The 15,169-nt window shown below is 46.2% G+C and overlaps 1 protein-coding gene across 1 annotated transcript; it reads right to left on the bottom strand.

The window, feature by feature from the left end:
• Positions 1–33: 33 nt before the first annotated feature.
• Positions 34–14,217, bottom strand: LOC116221416. The gene is made up of 2 exons (XM_031571386.2): positions 13,691–14,217; positions 34–900 (listed from the first exon to the last, which is right to left on the bottom strand). Exons 1-2 carry the CDS (start codon positions 14,028–14,030, stop codon positions 569–571), a joined length of 672 nt encoding a protein of 223 aa, XP_031427246.1. The 5' UTR covers positions 14,031–14,217; the 3' UTR covers positions 34–568.
• Positions 14,218–15,169: the final 952 nt, after the last annotated feature.

Here is a 15,169-nt window from a genome sequence, read left to right as displayed (position 1 = left end):
GTAACAGCAAGACTATTTATTAACGACTGAGATTGACCAAGGTAAAAGTCTAGGCGTTCTCAAAGATGCGTGGATGCGTGTCGTGGGTATGTAGGTGAGTAGGCGCGTTGCCAAAAGTGTGTGTGAGAGTAGCGGAAGCTGAGAAGGGGACTCCCATCAGACGTAGCAGTGCTTTTATATCCTGGCACCAGGTGTGGATAATCACTGCTCATCATGCTGGTTGTAGGTCCACAGCCTGCTCCCTCCATATGGCCAGTATAGGGACTGCAGGCAGGGTGCGCAGGGCACAGGGGGTCGTAACACCTCCCTCCCCAAGAAGGTTCCTCCCAGGAAACCTGAAAAAAAAAAGAGCCCCGTGACCCCGTCCCATCTCCGGGCCCCACCATCCTGGGTCCTTGAAAAACTGAAGAGACAAGAGGAGAACAGGTCACAGAACCATTTTATTCAAGCCGCACCCCTCTTTTTTACAGTGTGGCGTGCTAATTACAACAGTCGTGATCCAAACAACACTTCCCCATAGTGTAGGGATCAGCTAAATTAGGTCGAAAAGGACTGAAGGGCAACAAGGCTAGGACCCGATCCCCTTTCTCAAAACACCGTTGCGACCGAAAGAGCGCTGCATCTTACACGTTGATTTCGCTAGCGCCTTTTTCGCAGCGGCACGGGTTTGATAGAGGTGCCTAGAGCCACCGATATAGCCCAGCACATTAGCAGGAGGCTGCTTAGTGCTATAATCAGTGTCTGACTCCCTATAGTCAGAGACACTATGACCATTCCCAGGTCCGGTGTGGATCAACTCCACTGGGCCAGATTCAGTCCCCACAACTGAACGGCCATTGACACGGTTATATTTCCCTCTTGTGCCAGTCTGGCTGTTGACTGGAGAAGCAACCCTCTTACCTTTGTGGTGTCCGATCACAATTACCGCGAGGTACCAGAAAATGTCGAAGTGGAGACAGCCGATTGTAGAGTATTTCAGTAAGGTTTATTGAAGATGCTAAACAACAATATGAGAATGAATTCGAAGACGCTCTGACCAAAATATCTCCCGCTTAGGCATTTAAACCTAACACTAACACTCCCCCTAATGCCTCCATTAGCTGACTGCTCAACCAATGAAACCTATGACCTCCCCGTTGACTCCACCAATCAGAAACCTATCATAGTACCTCGAAGACCCAGCCTTTATTTATCATAAGACAAAGCAGCCCCGTCTTCCCATTCAAATAATACTCCTAACCCCTTTGTTTTATACTGAATTAGATAAACCCATATTAAACCTACTCATTTACTACTAACATTCCTACATAATTCCCCCCTTTGTGTCTGATCAGACACACTAACCAATGTCCCCATAACTATCATGCACACACTATCAATTTACTACGTGATAAAGCAAACATTTGACATCCTGTACATCAAAACTAGTTACCATTGTGTTAAACAATTCATACATTCCATCTAACCCAAATATTACTACCCCCATATCACACAAAACAGTCTCACTAGGGTGGTCCTAGATGAGCACACAGTAATATTTACAATTTTGTACATTTGATACAGTTTCCATATCCTTTATTATCATTGAATGTAACCATTTTTGTGTCCATGTTCTGGTGTTCCTGAATCCTGAGGTGCAACGCCCTTTATCTCACAGATGGGAGCAAAAACCTTCTTATTTTAAGGTGAAAACTGAACCCATTGCCCTGTCCAGTACAGCGACACCTGCATTCCGCAGGCTGCGAGTAGCAACCCTGCCCCTCTGAACACCAGAGTCCAACTGTATCATTGTGTAGAAAGTTCCATAGAAAACATCTCCCCATCATTCCCACCGATGTGATCTTCAACTCATCCACGAGTCTGCCCAAAAAGTCAGAGGTTACCAGCACTTGACTCCGGCATATCCGTTGTGGTTCCTAGACGCCTGTGATCCGGTCGTCCAGATCCCACGTATCCATGAGGGGGCCTGGTTCGCCCCCGGTCTCGTCATCCTCGCTCATTCCCATCGATATTCCATCTGTAGATCCTGGCTCCAATAGTTGCGGCATCTCCATGGCAACCTCCCTTTCGTATTCCGTAATCAGACCTTCCGCTGCCCCCTCTCCATCCACCACCAAAGACACTTGAGGTAGCTGCGACGTCACTGCCCGAACTGCAAGAGACTTACAACAAGGAAGCACACAACACACAACCAAGCAGAACACTAATAATGTAACCCCTATTATTATGGCCACTGTAGTTAACCACGCTCCCCACTGCAATCCAAAGATACTCTGAAGCTAACCTGTAAGCGCAGAATCACCCCCATTCTGCCCAGCATTGCTTGCAAGTTCATTCCGGAGGTACTTCAGCTTGTTCATTGCCCTTGTAAAATCCCCCTCCGGAGATGTATTATTAGGGATAAAGGTACAACAATAGCTTCCGAATTTGGCACACACTCCACCCTCCTTGGCCAATATCCAATCCAGTGCCATTCTATTCTGTAATGCCATCCTGGAGGTAGCATCTAACTGCTCCCCCAGTGCCCTAAGGGCATCTGTAGTGTGATTAATAAACCTTTGCTGGTTATAGTAAATATAATTAATCCAATCCGCATTCTTGTTAACAGTTACATACGGAATCATAGATTCTAACCCTGTCCAAATCTCATTACGTGCCTTATACCTTTCTGGAATTCCTCTAGGCTGTCCGATGGCATCTAAATATCCACCATACTCATAATCCTTCACCCCTGTCTCTCTTCCGTCTCCCGCTGATCTCTTTCTCCTAGAGGAACTCCCTGGGAACCCACTACCCTCAACACTGTTCACCCCGGTAATTTCCCCATCCATAATGACAGTTCGCTGCATCATAGTCACCCTTGCACACCTACCCCTCCAATGTTCGGGTAACGTATTCCTCACGCCCCATTCTCTCCCACAGGCCCACCATATATCCGCTAATGGAACATTCTGAATGGACTCTGCAAACACTCTCCCAAATGGAGCCTGCCTACATGAATCTATGTATTTATCCCTGGTGCTACAATTTTGCGAACTAACATTACACAGCAATGGTGCTAGTCCTCTTAATTCCCATTGCTGCTTATAAAATGGTTTTCCCAGCTTCGGGTAGAACGGACCAACCATCCTCAAGGCCCACGTCCTGTTGCAGGTCCCCTCGAACACACCTAGGTTCTCAGAAGCCGCGTCCGCTGAGTCCGTCCTGTCAAAACACTCAAACAGAAATTCCGATCCAACAGTGTAATCCATAATCTTCCCCTCATCCGTACTAGGCCACGTATGTGAATCTATACTGCATACATCTATAAGTTTACGTTGCACTTTTCCCCATGGTTTAACCCTCTCTCGGTGTGTTGCACTTCCAAGGTAAATCATACATTCAAACGGGACAGTATGGCTTTAGTTCAATCTCCTTGTGATCCCAATAATGCTCAGGACAGTCCTCCGACCTCCAAGGCACTGGAATCACTACCCTCTCCTCCTGTGTCATAGAACAAACGTAGCAGCTCTTCCCCGTCTTACCGTCCTGGCAGTATACAAAGCCCACCTATACCACATGTTTTTCCCTTTGGCCACCGTCTGTTCCGCCTCCTCCTCTCCATCCCTATCAACCAGTTGACGCTTCACCCTTCTCCCTTCTCCTTTCCCATCCATACTCCTGTCCCCCTGGACTTCCCCACTGAGGACACCTGTTGGGAACCTACTTCCATTCACTGGGATGGTGAAATAGGACCGTGAAATAGGGGTAAGGGGTCATACTGGTACTCTCTCGCTTGCTCCGGGTTGATTGTGGAGGGTGCTTGGGTCGAGGAGGCGGCCCTCCTGCCATGGGTGTCGGGGACTCGGGACGTCTGATGTATGGATCCGGTCTCCTGATTGTAAGACATCTCCTCCTTCCAGGGCTCCCTGCTCCGCGGTGCTGAAACATAAATCAACCCCAGACAAACCACCACCACTATACTTGCCACCATTGTCACGACCGCGTTCCTCCATCTCTCCGGCCGGTTTTCCCGGTCCAGAACAATCCGGACCCTCACCCTCCTTTGTGAGGCCAATCCCGGCCCGGTCTGTTCCAGGACCTCCACCGGTCCCTTGCTCAGGTCTAGCTGCTCCAAGAGCATGTCCTCCATCCTGTCTCTCGTTGCTGAGCTGAGCTTCCTTGTCATCGCCTGGCTTTAATGCTCTGCAACAGAAATTGAGGTGATACCAGACACTTGACCCTTGCACTCTTACCGCCGTCGGGGTAACGTGTGTCACCCTGTAAGGCCCTTCCCGTCGTGGATGGACGCTCTTCCGTCTGAACACCTTCACGTACACCCAGTCTCCAGGCTGAACCAATCCCGCCGTATCCACCTGTGGATTGCTTACTGGTTCCCGTTCTTTTGCCTGGGCATAAATAGTCTTATGAATCAAAGACAACTGTTGTACATAACACCGAATTTCTCTTTGAAGGTGTTCCAATGGTGGGCCCTTGTCATCACCTCTAATACGGGGGGTCGGCATGACCTGTCCCGTAAGCATCTCATGAGGTGTAAGATGTGTGGTGCGGTTTTTCTGTGACCTCATATGCATCAATGCAATTGGCAGCGCATCCAGCCAATTAAGGTTAGATGATGCGCATATTTTTGCAATCTTACCCTTCAGAACACCGTTTGCCCGCTCGACCATGCCCTGGCTCTGGGGATGACAGATGCATCCCAACCTTCTCTTTATCCCCCAGTGCCTGCATTATCTTGGCCCATGTCTTTTCCACGAATGTCTTCCCATTATCACTGGACACTACTTCTGGCAATACCAACCTGGGCAGGATTTCACGTGTTGAAAATTTTTATCACAGTCTCAGAATCCGGTCCCGGACTCGGGCACGCCTCTACCCAACCGCGAAAACCTGTCCACCACCACCAACACATATCTGTGCTTTCTAATGGGTCTTTCCCATGTCAATATAATCAATCACAAGATGTTTGAATGGACCTTCCGGCATTGGAAAGTGCCCCAGAGGTTTAGCTGCTATCCCCTGCCTGACATTATAGGTATTACACACATAACACTGTGCTAATTTATTATCTATAATCTCCTGCATGTACGGCGACCAAAATCCCTCATCCAAAATCTTCCTCCTTACTTCCCCCCTTGCACAATATCCAAATCATGTGCATCAGTTATTAACAGAAGCCAATAACACGTGAGCGAGCGATCATGCGGCCGCAATGACTTCTCCACACTTTATCACGCCGCGATGTGCCCCTCTTGCCACCCACTTATCTTTCTTCCCACGGAGTAGCTTCTCCTGCATGTTAATAATGTCCGCAAGACCGTAAGTGTGGCTGTATATTAATTACTGGTCCCTGAGTGATCGGGCTGCCATTGTTCACATGGTTTATCAAAACACAAAGCACACTCCCCCCTTTGGCACATAGCACAACAGAGAGGTTCACGATGATGGAAATGTCCTGGTGTATAAAATAAACTGCACCACTTATAACCAACTGTAGATGAATCACTGTAAGGACAAGCAGACGGACACTGTACTGACTTCCCATGACTTTTCCCCTTAGCTAATAGAATGCTGTGTGGTGCCCCGTTCCTCTGGGGGCAATCCACCACCCGTGATTGTAAAGCTGCTGTCTTTGCCACCTCATCAGCTTTGGCATTACCTAATGTGACATAATCAGTACCCTTTTTATGAGCTCTACATTTACAAATAGCCAGGCGCTTAGGGCGCATCATAGCTGCCAACAGTAATTGAATTTGTTCCTGATGTTGGATTGGAGACCCATCTGACCTCTAAACCCTCGTTGTTTCCACTGAGCCCCGTACACATGACACACATTATGGCTATACGGCACTGTCGGTATGAATGGTGGCTTCCATCCCTTCCGCCAGACTACAAGCCTCAGTCAATGCCTTAAGTTCAGCCAGCTGAGATGAACATGGCTGCTCACAAGGGATACACATTACTGTATTGAATTCCCCTGATTTCTGCCATCTGTACTACACTGAACCCAGCATGCGTTTTGTTATCATAGTTGTGACTGGACCCATCTACAAAGTAAACCACTTCCCATTTTTCAAAGGCTCACTCTCCAAATCAGGTCTCAGTTTTGAAAAAGCAACTGAGTCCGCAACACAATCATGTGGACTTCCATCATATTCCAATGGAACTCGATCCGCAGGATTGTTCACAGAGTCACAACTTTTAACTGTCACGTCTGGGCAAAATGTTAAATCATAGTACTTCAGCTGCCGCTGTGCAGTGAGACAAAACCTCCCTTTGTCCATCAACTGAGAAATAGCATGACTAGTATAAATATTCACCGGCCACCCCATAGTTATACCTGAAGCCTTAACGTATGCCATGTATACAGCCTCCAACCCCTGATAACAGGGTGGGTATCCCTGGGCCACTGAATCCAACTTGGAACAGTAGTATGCAATGATTTGCTTTGTCTTCCCTTGACATTGTGCCTGCATTAATATCCCCGTCATGTACGCGTCACGTCCTGTTTCCTTTTTCACTGAAACATATAGAGCAAAAGGTTTTGTGTAATCTGGCAAGACCAAAGCTGGGGCGCGCTGTAATTCACACTTAATGAGGTTAAATGCTTCTTCCCCATCTATGGTCCATGCCAACCGGTTTGTCAATTTCTCAGATCCAGCTTTCGCAATCAAAGCACGGAGTGGAGCAATCTTCTGCTCATGACACTCAATCCATTCACTGCTAAAACCTATGAGTCCTATAAAAGACATCATATGTCTAACTGTCTGAGGTTTAGGAGCTGCAATCAAAGCCTGGATGTGGTCAGGTGCTATACCCTTCTCTCCCTGAGAAATCAGTCTACCAAGATACGTAACCTGAGATTCGGCAAACTGCAACTTTTTACGGGACACCTTATGACCCCCTTCCGCCAGTGCTTGTAACACTGCAATGGTATCTTGTTCACATGTGTGTACATCTGGTCCACATATCAATAAATCATCTACATACTGCAGGATTGTACTCCTGCACACCAGGTGTTTCAAATCATTGCGAATGGCTTGGTTGAACACATGCGGACTATGCTTAAATCCCTGTGGCATCCTGGTGTATCTGTATGTTTGACCCATATATTGAAATGCAAATAGCTCCCTGCTCTTTTCTGCCAAAGGAATAGAGAAGAAAGCCTGGGTAGCATCAATTACACTAAACACGGTTGCGTCTGATGGTATATTTGTTAACAGAGTGTGTGGATTAGGCACATCTGCCGGCCAGTCTTCCACAACTGCATTAACACAACGCAAATCCTGCACCATTCTCCATCTAACCCTGTCTGCCTTTAGAACGGGATAAATGGGTGTGTTACACCTAGCAAACGGCACCTTCTCCAAAACACCAGCTTGCAGTAACCCTTCTATCGTGCCCTGGACACCAGCTGCTGCTTCCGGAGAAATGGGGTATTGCTTCTGAAATGGCAGCTTAGCCCCCGGTTTGATTCTAAACTCCAAGGGACTCACCGACTTCACCAGCCCTATATCAAAGTCTCCTGTGGCCCACACCTGGTCTGGCACAGCTTTCAAAACACCATTCTTGTGAACCTCTGTCCCTTCTTGTAAAATCATCATTTTCCACTTTCTCACCCCCTCACTTGTCTTCTCACCTTCCTTATACATCAGTCTCTCGGTGTCATTCAGAGGCCTGTGTAAATCAACATTCCAACACTTGTACCCAATACCTTCATACCTGCCATACAAACAATATGGATTCCCATAAGGACAATCCGCAGTGTACTCCTCCTCTTGGCATTCACCATCACTAACTGTGACTACTTGAGGCTCCCCCGTTAAGCGAGATGAGTGTTTGATTCGCATCAAAGTGCCATCCTGTGACAACTCCACATCACCTTTTCCTAATTCCTTCGCAGGCAGCCACTTGCTGACACTGGCTCTCTCCATCATCCTACCCACATCTCTTGTTCTGAAACCTAATCCCACTTTAAGTGTGATGTGTGGTATTATGCCTCCCAAATCACGTGCCACAATATGCAATGGTGAATCCATCCTAATTGGTACTGCCACCCCTTCAGGTCCCACAATTATGCCCCTGGCCTGTAGCTCGACCTGAGTTCTTCCATTCAATGCCTCTCTCCACATCTTATCACTTACTCCATTTCCTTCTATTCCTGTAACATCTTCCACCATGATAGTGCAATGAGTTGGACACCTAGGCTTTCTGAGGCCTGCATGCCACCTGTTTATCAGAGGACCCCACTCACCCCAGATCTTATCCTCCCACTCCAATCCAAACAGACCTAACCAGTAAATCTGCCTAAACTGGGATGTGATGAGTGTTTGTGGAGCCATTATACTGTGTGATGATTGGTTGAACAAAGACAAGCCTGCCGGAGTACACTCAATCTGAACTCCCATACGACATAACGCATCACGTCCTAATAAATTAATGGGAGTGTGATCTGAAATTAACACCGGCATTCTTATTTCTCTTCCATCCATCTGAATCAATACTGGGTCTGAAAAAGGGAATAATCTGAATTTGTCCTGAGAATCCGACGGTCTTTGCCACCTTACCTGTGCTAGACAGGGGGAGGATGTCGGGCGTCTGCTGTACATATACACGTAAAAGTTGCCCCCGTGTCTATCATTAATTTAACAGTTTGACCCTCAATCTGAACTTCCATTAACCGGTTCCTTATCAGCCTGTTTTGACAACACAACAAGCTGATTATCCCCCCTCCGGATTTCTCTAGGCATCTTCAATAATGTTGGTCCTCTAAACGGGAGAGAAACAAGCCCAACCTGCTCTCCCATCTGAGGTTGCATTCTACCTGTCCACTTACAACCCTCTGCTGGCAATCTCTGCTTATGTGCCCCGCCTGGCCACATAACCAGCACTCCAATGACCCATCTCTGAAATTCATATTTCGGCTTTGCCATACCTCGGCCTCTTCCTCTGCCTGCTCCACCCCCTCTGTTGCCTACCCTGCATGATCCCCACTGAGGCTGTGAATTACGGTGAGCCGGCTGATTCCAATACGGTTGTCTACCCATTTTGTTGTGGGGGATGGGGGCCTTGTGTTTGCTGAAAAGGTGTTGGCTGCTGGAACGCCAATGGCTCAGACCCTGAATTTTGCATATTGCTTTGTCTCACATCCTGCTTGGTGATTGGGCATGTTCACCAAGCTGAGGGGCCTGAATGCACCCTTTTTTAAGCCCTTGTCAGTGTCTAATTGATTCTGACCACCTTTCTCTGCCGTTCCATGTCCTGTTTTTCCAAACTTAAGTCTGTCTTCCTCTGCACATTTACAAAATGAGTGACAATATCTCTAAACTCTGTTTTCGTCATAGACCCAATTCGGTGCTCATCCTCTAATCTATTTCTGGCTGACAATGGAAGGGCTTCTATTATGGCCTTCCTCATCATATGTCTAACCATTAAATTACTCTCTGGGTCTGTTCCATTCTCATTCGCCAGTCTGCTTCCACCCTCTCAACAAACACAGCAGGATTCTCGTCTGCTTTGATCTTATCTACCGACATACTTGCCAAAGAGAAGGCATTCGGGTATGTGTCTCGTAAGCACCTCCACACCTGATTCCTATAAGTATCAAATGCAATTCATCTGCCAGTGAATTACCCATTAGCCCTCCAAGTGCACTTTGTTAAGAATGGCAGTGGTGGTCTCCTTAGTAAGAATACGACTCAACAATGATTTTACATCCCCAACAACTAACCTCTTTCCTTCCATCTCTGATTCCAGTTTCCCTATCCAAACTCCAGCTCCTTCTTGCAGAATAGGAAGCCTGGATATCAATCCGTCTAAGTCCGTATGACCCCACGGTTGGTAATGCGTTACATTGCCTTTATGGAGTAGAGGCATCATCACCTCTACCTCTGTGACTGGTGCCTGTATCCCTTCTCTCTCTCTTTCTCTCTCCTCATTCCTTATCAACACATGTTCCAACTGCTTGATTTTTTCCTTCATTCTCCTCATCTCCTTATTCTCTCTCCCTACTTCCTTCAAAACCTCCTTCTTAGAAAAAACAGTGACTGGGCATTGTTCTCTAATCACCAAATCATCCCAGTCCTCAGAGTCACTGCCCTCTCTGCACCTTGTCACACTCTCTTCCTGTTCCTCTCTCTGTGTAACCCTTCTTTTAAATGGCTTCTGTGAAGACCTCCACCCCCAGTCCTTTGACCTTACTGGGGCCATGCTTTTTGCCTGTGCTAAGCCATCCTCCTCTTCTTCCTCATTCTCAACTTCTTCCCGATCTCTACCGATCCTTCCATTTAACACCCCAGAATCCACTGTGAATTGCACCATCTGTGAGAGTTGTGGCACCCCACGTCTTTTACTCAAGTCCTCCTCATCTTTGGCCAGACAACCCTTCACCTCATTGCTCAAACTCTTTATATGTCGTAACCGCCTTTCGACTGTCTGGCACAATTTACTTCCCATCTGGTTACCCTCTGTCCTTAACTTCTTAGCACTCATGTCTGATTCTAATGCTAAGTCATCATACAGTTTGAAAAGAGCCTGAGCATTCAGACGGCCTGCTACCGCCTCCAACACCAGCAGATTCATATGATTATAATTCTCTTCCCTTCTGCGCCAAAAGGTGTCTTCCTCAGCCATTCTATCATTGAAGTCCGGTCTAGCTCTCCTCCTTCTCTCTCTCTGTGTCTCCTCTATACCTCCTCCTAAGTCTTTTTCCAAATCCATATCAACACCTCCCATTAATCTCTGTATTTCTTTTGTCCTTTCCTCATCAAAATTCAACCTTCTGTTCAATTGTTCTTGATCCTTACTTGCAAAACAAGCATGAGCCCCACCTAATTCTTTCCAATCTCTGTCTCTTTGTTCTGAGAATGCTTCCCATGAAGCCGCTCTCACACCTGGTTCAGTCATTCCACCACTGTTATCTCTCGTGCTCTTTGTATAAGACCCAGCAGGAGACACAGATGACCCTTCTTCATTACCCCTCTTATCACTACCATCACAAGCCTTTTTCATGAGGGAACCACGAGAAGATGCAGGGGGCCTGCTTACAACTTCAACACCCTTTCCTTGATCAACAGTACCCCCTGATAGGGGACCAACAAAAGACAAAGGGGGCCTTGCTTCCAAATTAACATTCCTAGAGTCCTGTTGTTCTGAGTCAGACAGAGACTCCAAGGGCCTTTGTTCTAAAACAGCTGTCCCCACAGACATTTCTCCTAATCCTATTTCAATGTTAATTAACCTCTTCGCTATTTCCTCCAACTTCTGCCATCTCACCGTCTCATCTGGAATGTCCGCTTTTCCAATGAATCCTCCCTCAAATGTCACCACAGGGAACTGGCCCACCGCAGGAAGCTGTGGATACAACGGGATTCCTCTCCCCCCTATCTCATTGTCTGTAACATAAGGTGGAGGAGGAACCGACCCCCCCTTAACATCACCTTCTTTCTCGGTCTTATTCACACCCCGTCTCACATCAAGGCCCTGATTGCTTGCTCTCTGTTTAGCCAGTTTCATGAATGCATGCAGAACTTTTAAATCCTGTTGTCTTTTGATCTCCCTCTTAGCACTCTTATCTTGTACTTTGTAGTCTAGAATTTTCCCTTCCATCTGAGTTAAAAGCTTAGGGTCACATGACCCCTGTTTCGGCCACGAAACACTATGATCCTTTGTCCATTTAGACCATTTGATCATTTGTTGCATCACCATCTGTGAATCTAACGCATACCATCTAATAATGGCCTCTACAGGCGTAACTGATTCCCCTCTAATCAAATCCATCTTAAACTTACAAAATTACTAAAATTACTAAATCACAACCTGAAAAGCAAGATTACCTCCCTTCAAAGCAGGGACTTACAGGAGGAGAATCCTTGAAGTCACGTCCCACGTGGTTTCCTGAAACAAAGACAATTCCACAACACAGCCACGTGTACAGCACAACAATGCAATTACAGCTGCCTCTGTTGAAATGATCTCAAAATACAACCTTAAACTCACTTTTCGTTTATAATTATATATAGTTACCAAATCCTTTTAACCTACTACAATTACCCACAGTATTACCACTTAATTCAAACCTTTAGCCACAAATACAAAACGAATCCTTTAAGTTTTACTTAAACCACGTGTTTGAACAATGGAACCAATTCACTCAGTACAATTATAGCCCACTCAGCTAAACAGATTCATAGGTTTTAGATCAAGGCCTATTTCAATGCGTGTCACCAAAACCAGTATCTCTGTATTATAAATTACAGCACAACAACAAAACAATGTTCCTTGCACTAATACCACAATGTTCAGTCGCATTCGTTTTAAGATAAGCAGTACACTATCAACCTATTCAACAAAAACGAATTAAACTGGTTTGAGTACTATGTTTCCAATAGATTTAACTACGTTTCTACGATATCACTTCATCGAGAAATTCCAAAATATTTCTACCTGAAATCAACCGCAAAATACGAAGCGTTCATATGTGTTCATATAATCTAATAACAAATTAACGAAACTTGACTCCTGATTCACCCACAGTAAGCTTATTAAGTTAACTGCAACATAAGACAATGTGATATTAATATATAATGACCAGAAAAGTTTAACGGCGTCACGTACAGTATCGTTTCGTTTGCTCAACTTAACTGCAGTTCAAAAACTTCACAAATTCATCCACACTTTCACACGACTGGAGCATTTATCCTATATGCTCCTTATTTAACCACTGATATTAATGAGAACTTTATTGTAATGTCTACAGTGGCTTTCACACAGGTCTCCCACACTTTGTCTTTTCCAGAATCACTTTACAATCACCCGATTGTCACGCTTAAAACCAAAACGCGTGTTTTAAGTTGTATACCGATACAACGATCTCTACCGAGAGAATCACTTTACAATCACCCGATTGTCACGCTTAAAAACCAAAACGCGTGTTTTAAGTTGTATACCGATACAACTATCTCTACCGAGAGATATATCAAGCTCACCTTGAGCCGTGCACTTTTCCTTCTTATCCGTCTATACCTTATGTTATCCTAAAAATGGTAGCGAACCATACAGACTACACCTTACTACAACACTCTCATCTACTGGCCACGACGACGGGGCGCTTCGTTTTTGCAAAGACTAACACACCACAGTTCAGCTCTGACTCAACCAAAATCCACTAATTCAAGCGAAATTTGCTTACCTTAAATTTAAAGTGCGGCCTTGGATTAGTTGAGGTCAGCTCTGAACTTGGTGGTCTCCCGTCTTTCTGCAATCACGTCGACGGTCACCAATTATGTGGTGTCCGATCACAATTACCGCGAGGTACCAGAAAATGTCGAAGTGGAGACAGCCGATTGTAGAGTATTTCAGTAAGGTTTATTGAAGATGCTAAACAACAATATGAGAATGAATTCGAAGACGCTCTGACCAAAATATCTCCCTCTTAGGCATTTAAACCTAACACTAACACTCCCCCTAATGCCTCCATTAGCTGACTGCTCAACCAATGAAACCTATGACCTCCCCGTTGACTCCACCAATCAGAAAACCTATCATAGTACCTCGAAGACCCAGCCTTTATTTATCATAAGACAAAGCAGCCCCGTCTTCCCATTCAAATAATACTCCTAACCCCTTTGTTTTATACTGAATTAGATAAACCCATATTAAACCTACTCATTTACTACTAACATTCCTACACCTTCAACAGTTTTACTGATCACCTCAGAACGACAACTTAACCGCTCCTGTTCCTCAGCTTCCTGTATCTGTTTAGCTGTAGGAACAGCAGAAATGGGAAAAATAGGAGGGAAATTTGTTGCGCACCCATTAAGCGTGTCAGATGCCGGTGGAACGCTTACCATAACGGGTGGCGGTGCCACCTTAGTGAGTTCCCAGACCCTCCCCCCAGCTAAGTCATTTCCCAGGATGAACTCTACCCCAGGCACAGGCAGAGATGCACACACCCCAACCACTACATGGCCGGTGACTAAGCCAGAGGAAAGCTGGACATGATGTAAAGGTAACTTTCTAAAACCCATTTCAATGCCTCTAACGAGTGCATGACTTCCTGTGGCAGTCCTGGCTGAGAGAGGCAGCACTCCCCCCAACAGGACCGACTGTGCAGCCCCTGTATCCCTCAGGATGCGCACAGGCACACTACTTTGGCCTGGCAGAGACACTGACCCTATGCTTATGAAAGGAGAGTAGTCCGCCTTCTCGCTAGAACCACCCTAATGCGAACAGGCGCTTCCAACACAGCCACAGTTAGTCCTGCATTGCGAAGCTGCAACCAAAGCCACAGTCTTACATTGGTCGTTCTGGTATGCATGACAGTCCGATATTTTGTGTCCAGGGTTTCTGCAATAAAAACACACAATGTCAAAGTTTCCACCAGACGCCCCACTAGGACTCCTTGGGGGAGACGCAGGGTAAGGCCCTGCCACAACAAGCCTTGGTTTACCCTGGTAGGGAGCCCTGTTCCTAAAGCCATCACCTGATCTGGTGGGCTGCATGTTACGGTGTGTCAAAGCGAACTCATCCGCCAGCACAGCTGCTTCAGCCAGTGTGTTAACTTTCTGCTCATTGAGGTATGTTGTAATCACCTCAGGGACGCAGTTCTTAAACTCCTCAAGGAGGATAAGCTCCCTAAGTAACTCCAGAGAGTCTACTTGTTTAGAGGTACAGCACCGATTAAATAATCGCTCTTTTTCACGAGCAAACTCAATGAAGGTGTGCTGGTCCCACTTTCTGCACTGTCGGAAACCTCTGCCGATATGCCTCAGGAACCAACTCGTACGCCTTCAGAATCGCAGCCTTTACCACCTCATAATCCACGGACTGTTCAAGAGGCACAGAGGCATAGATTTCTTGAGCCTTGCCTACCAACACACACTGGAGTAGTGAGGTCCAGATCTCTTTGGGCCATTTTAGGGAGGTAGCCACCCTCTTAAAATGAGGGAAGTATTTATCCACATCCCTCTCGGAGAAGGGTGGTACCATCCTGATGTATCTACTAATGTCTCTTGATGCTGTATGAGACGGTGACTGTTCACCAGGAGAGGTTGGAATTTGGATTCCTTTGGCTGCAAGTTCTAATTCTAACCGGCGGAGGTCGAACTGCCTTTGCCGCTCATCATTTTCGAACTGCCTCTGCCGCTCCATGTTTTCGAACTCCAAC

This window comes from Clupea harengus, chromosome 8 (genome assembly GCF_900700415.2).
Source record: "Clupea harengus chromosome 8, Ch_v2.0.2, whole genome shotgun sequence".
Lineage (NCBI taxonomy): Eukaryota > Metazoa > Chordata > Actinopteri > Clupeiformes > Clupeidae > Clupea > Clupea harengus.
Note: the sequence above shows the minus strand (reverse complement) of the source record. Positions and strands in the feature narration are given on the sequence as shown.

Bases quoted from the DNA above. Each gene is read 5' to 3' on its own strand.
- LOC116221416 (XM_031571386.2), bottom strand. From the start codon at position 14,030: ATGGGTTTTAGAAAGTTACCTTTACATCATGTCCAGCTTTCCTCTGGC. The intron at 901-13,690 runs GTGTAGGAATGT...GACACCACAAAG, and splicing joins GATCAGTAAAACTGTTGAAG to GTAAGAGGGTTGCTTCTCCA.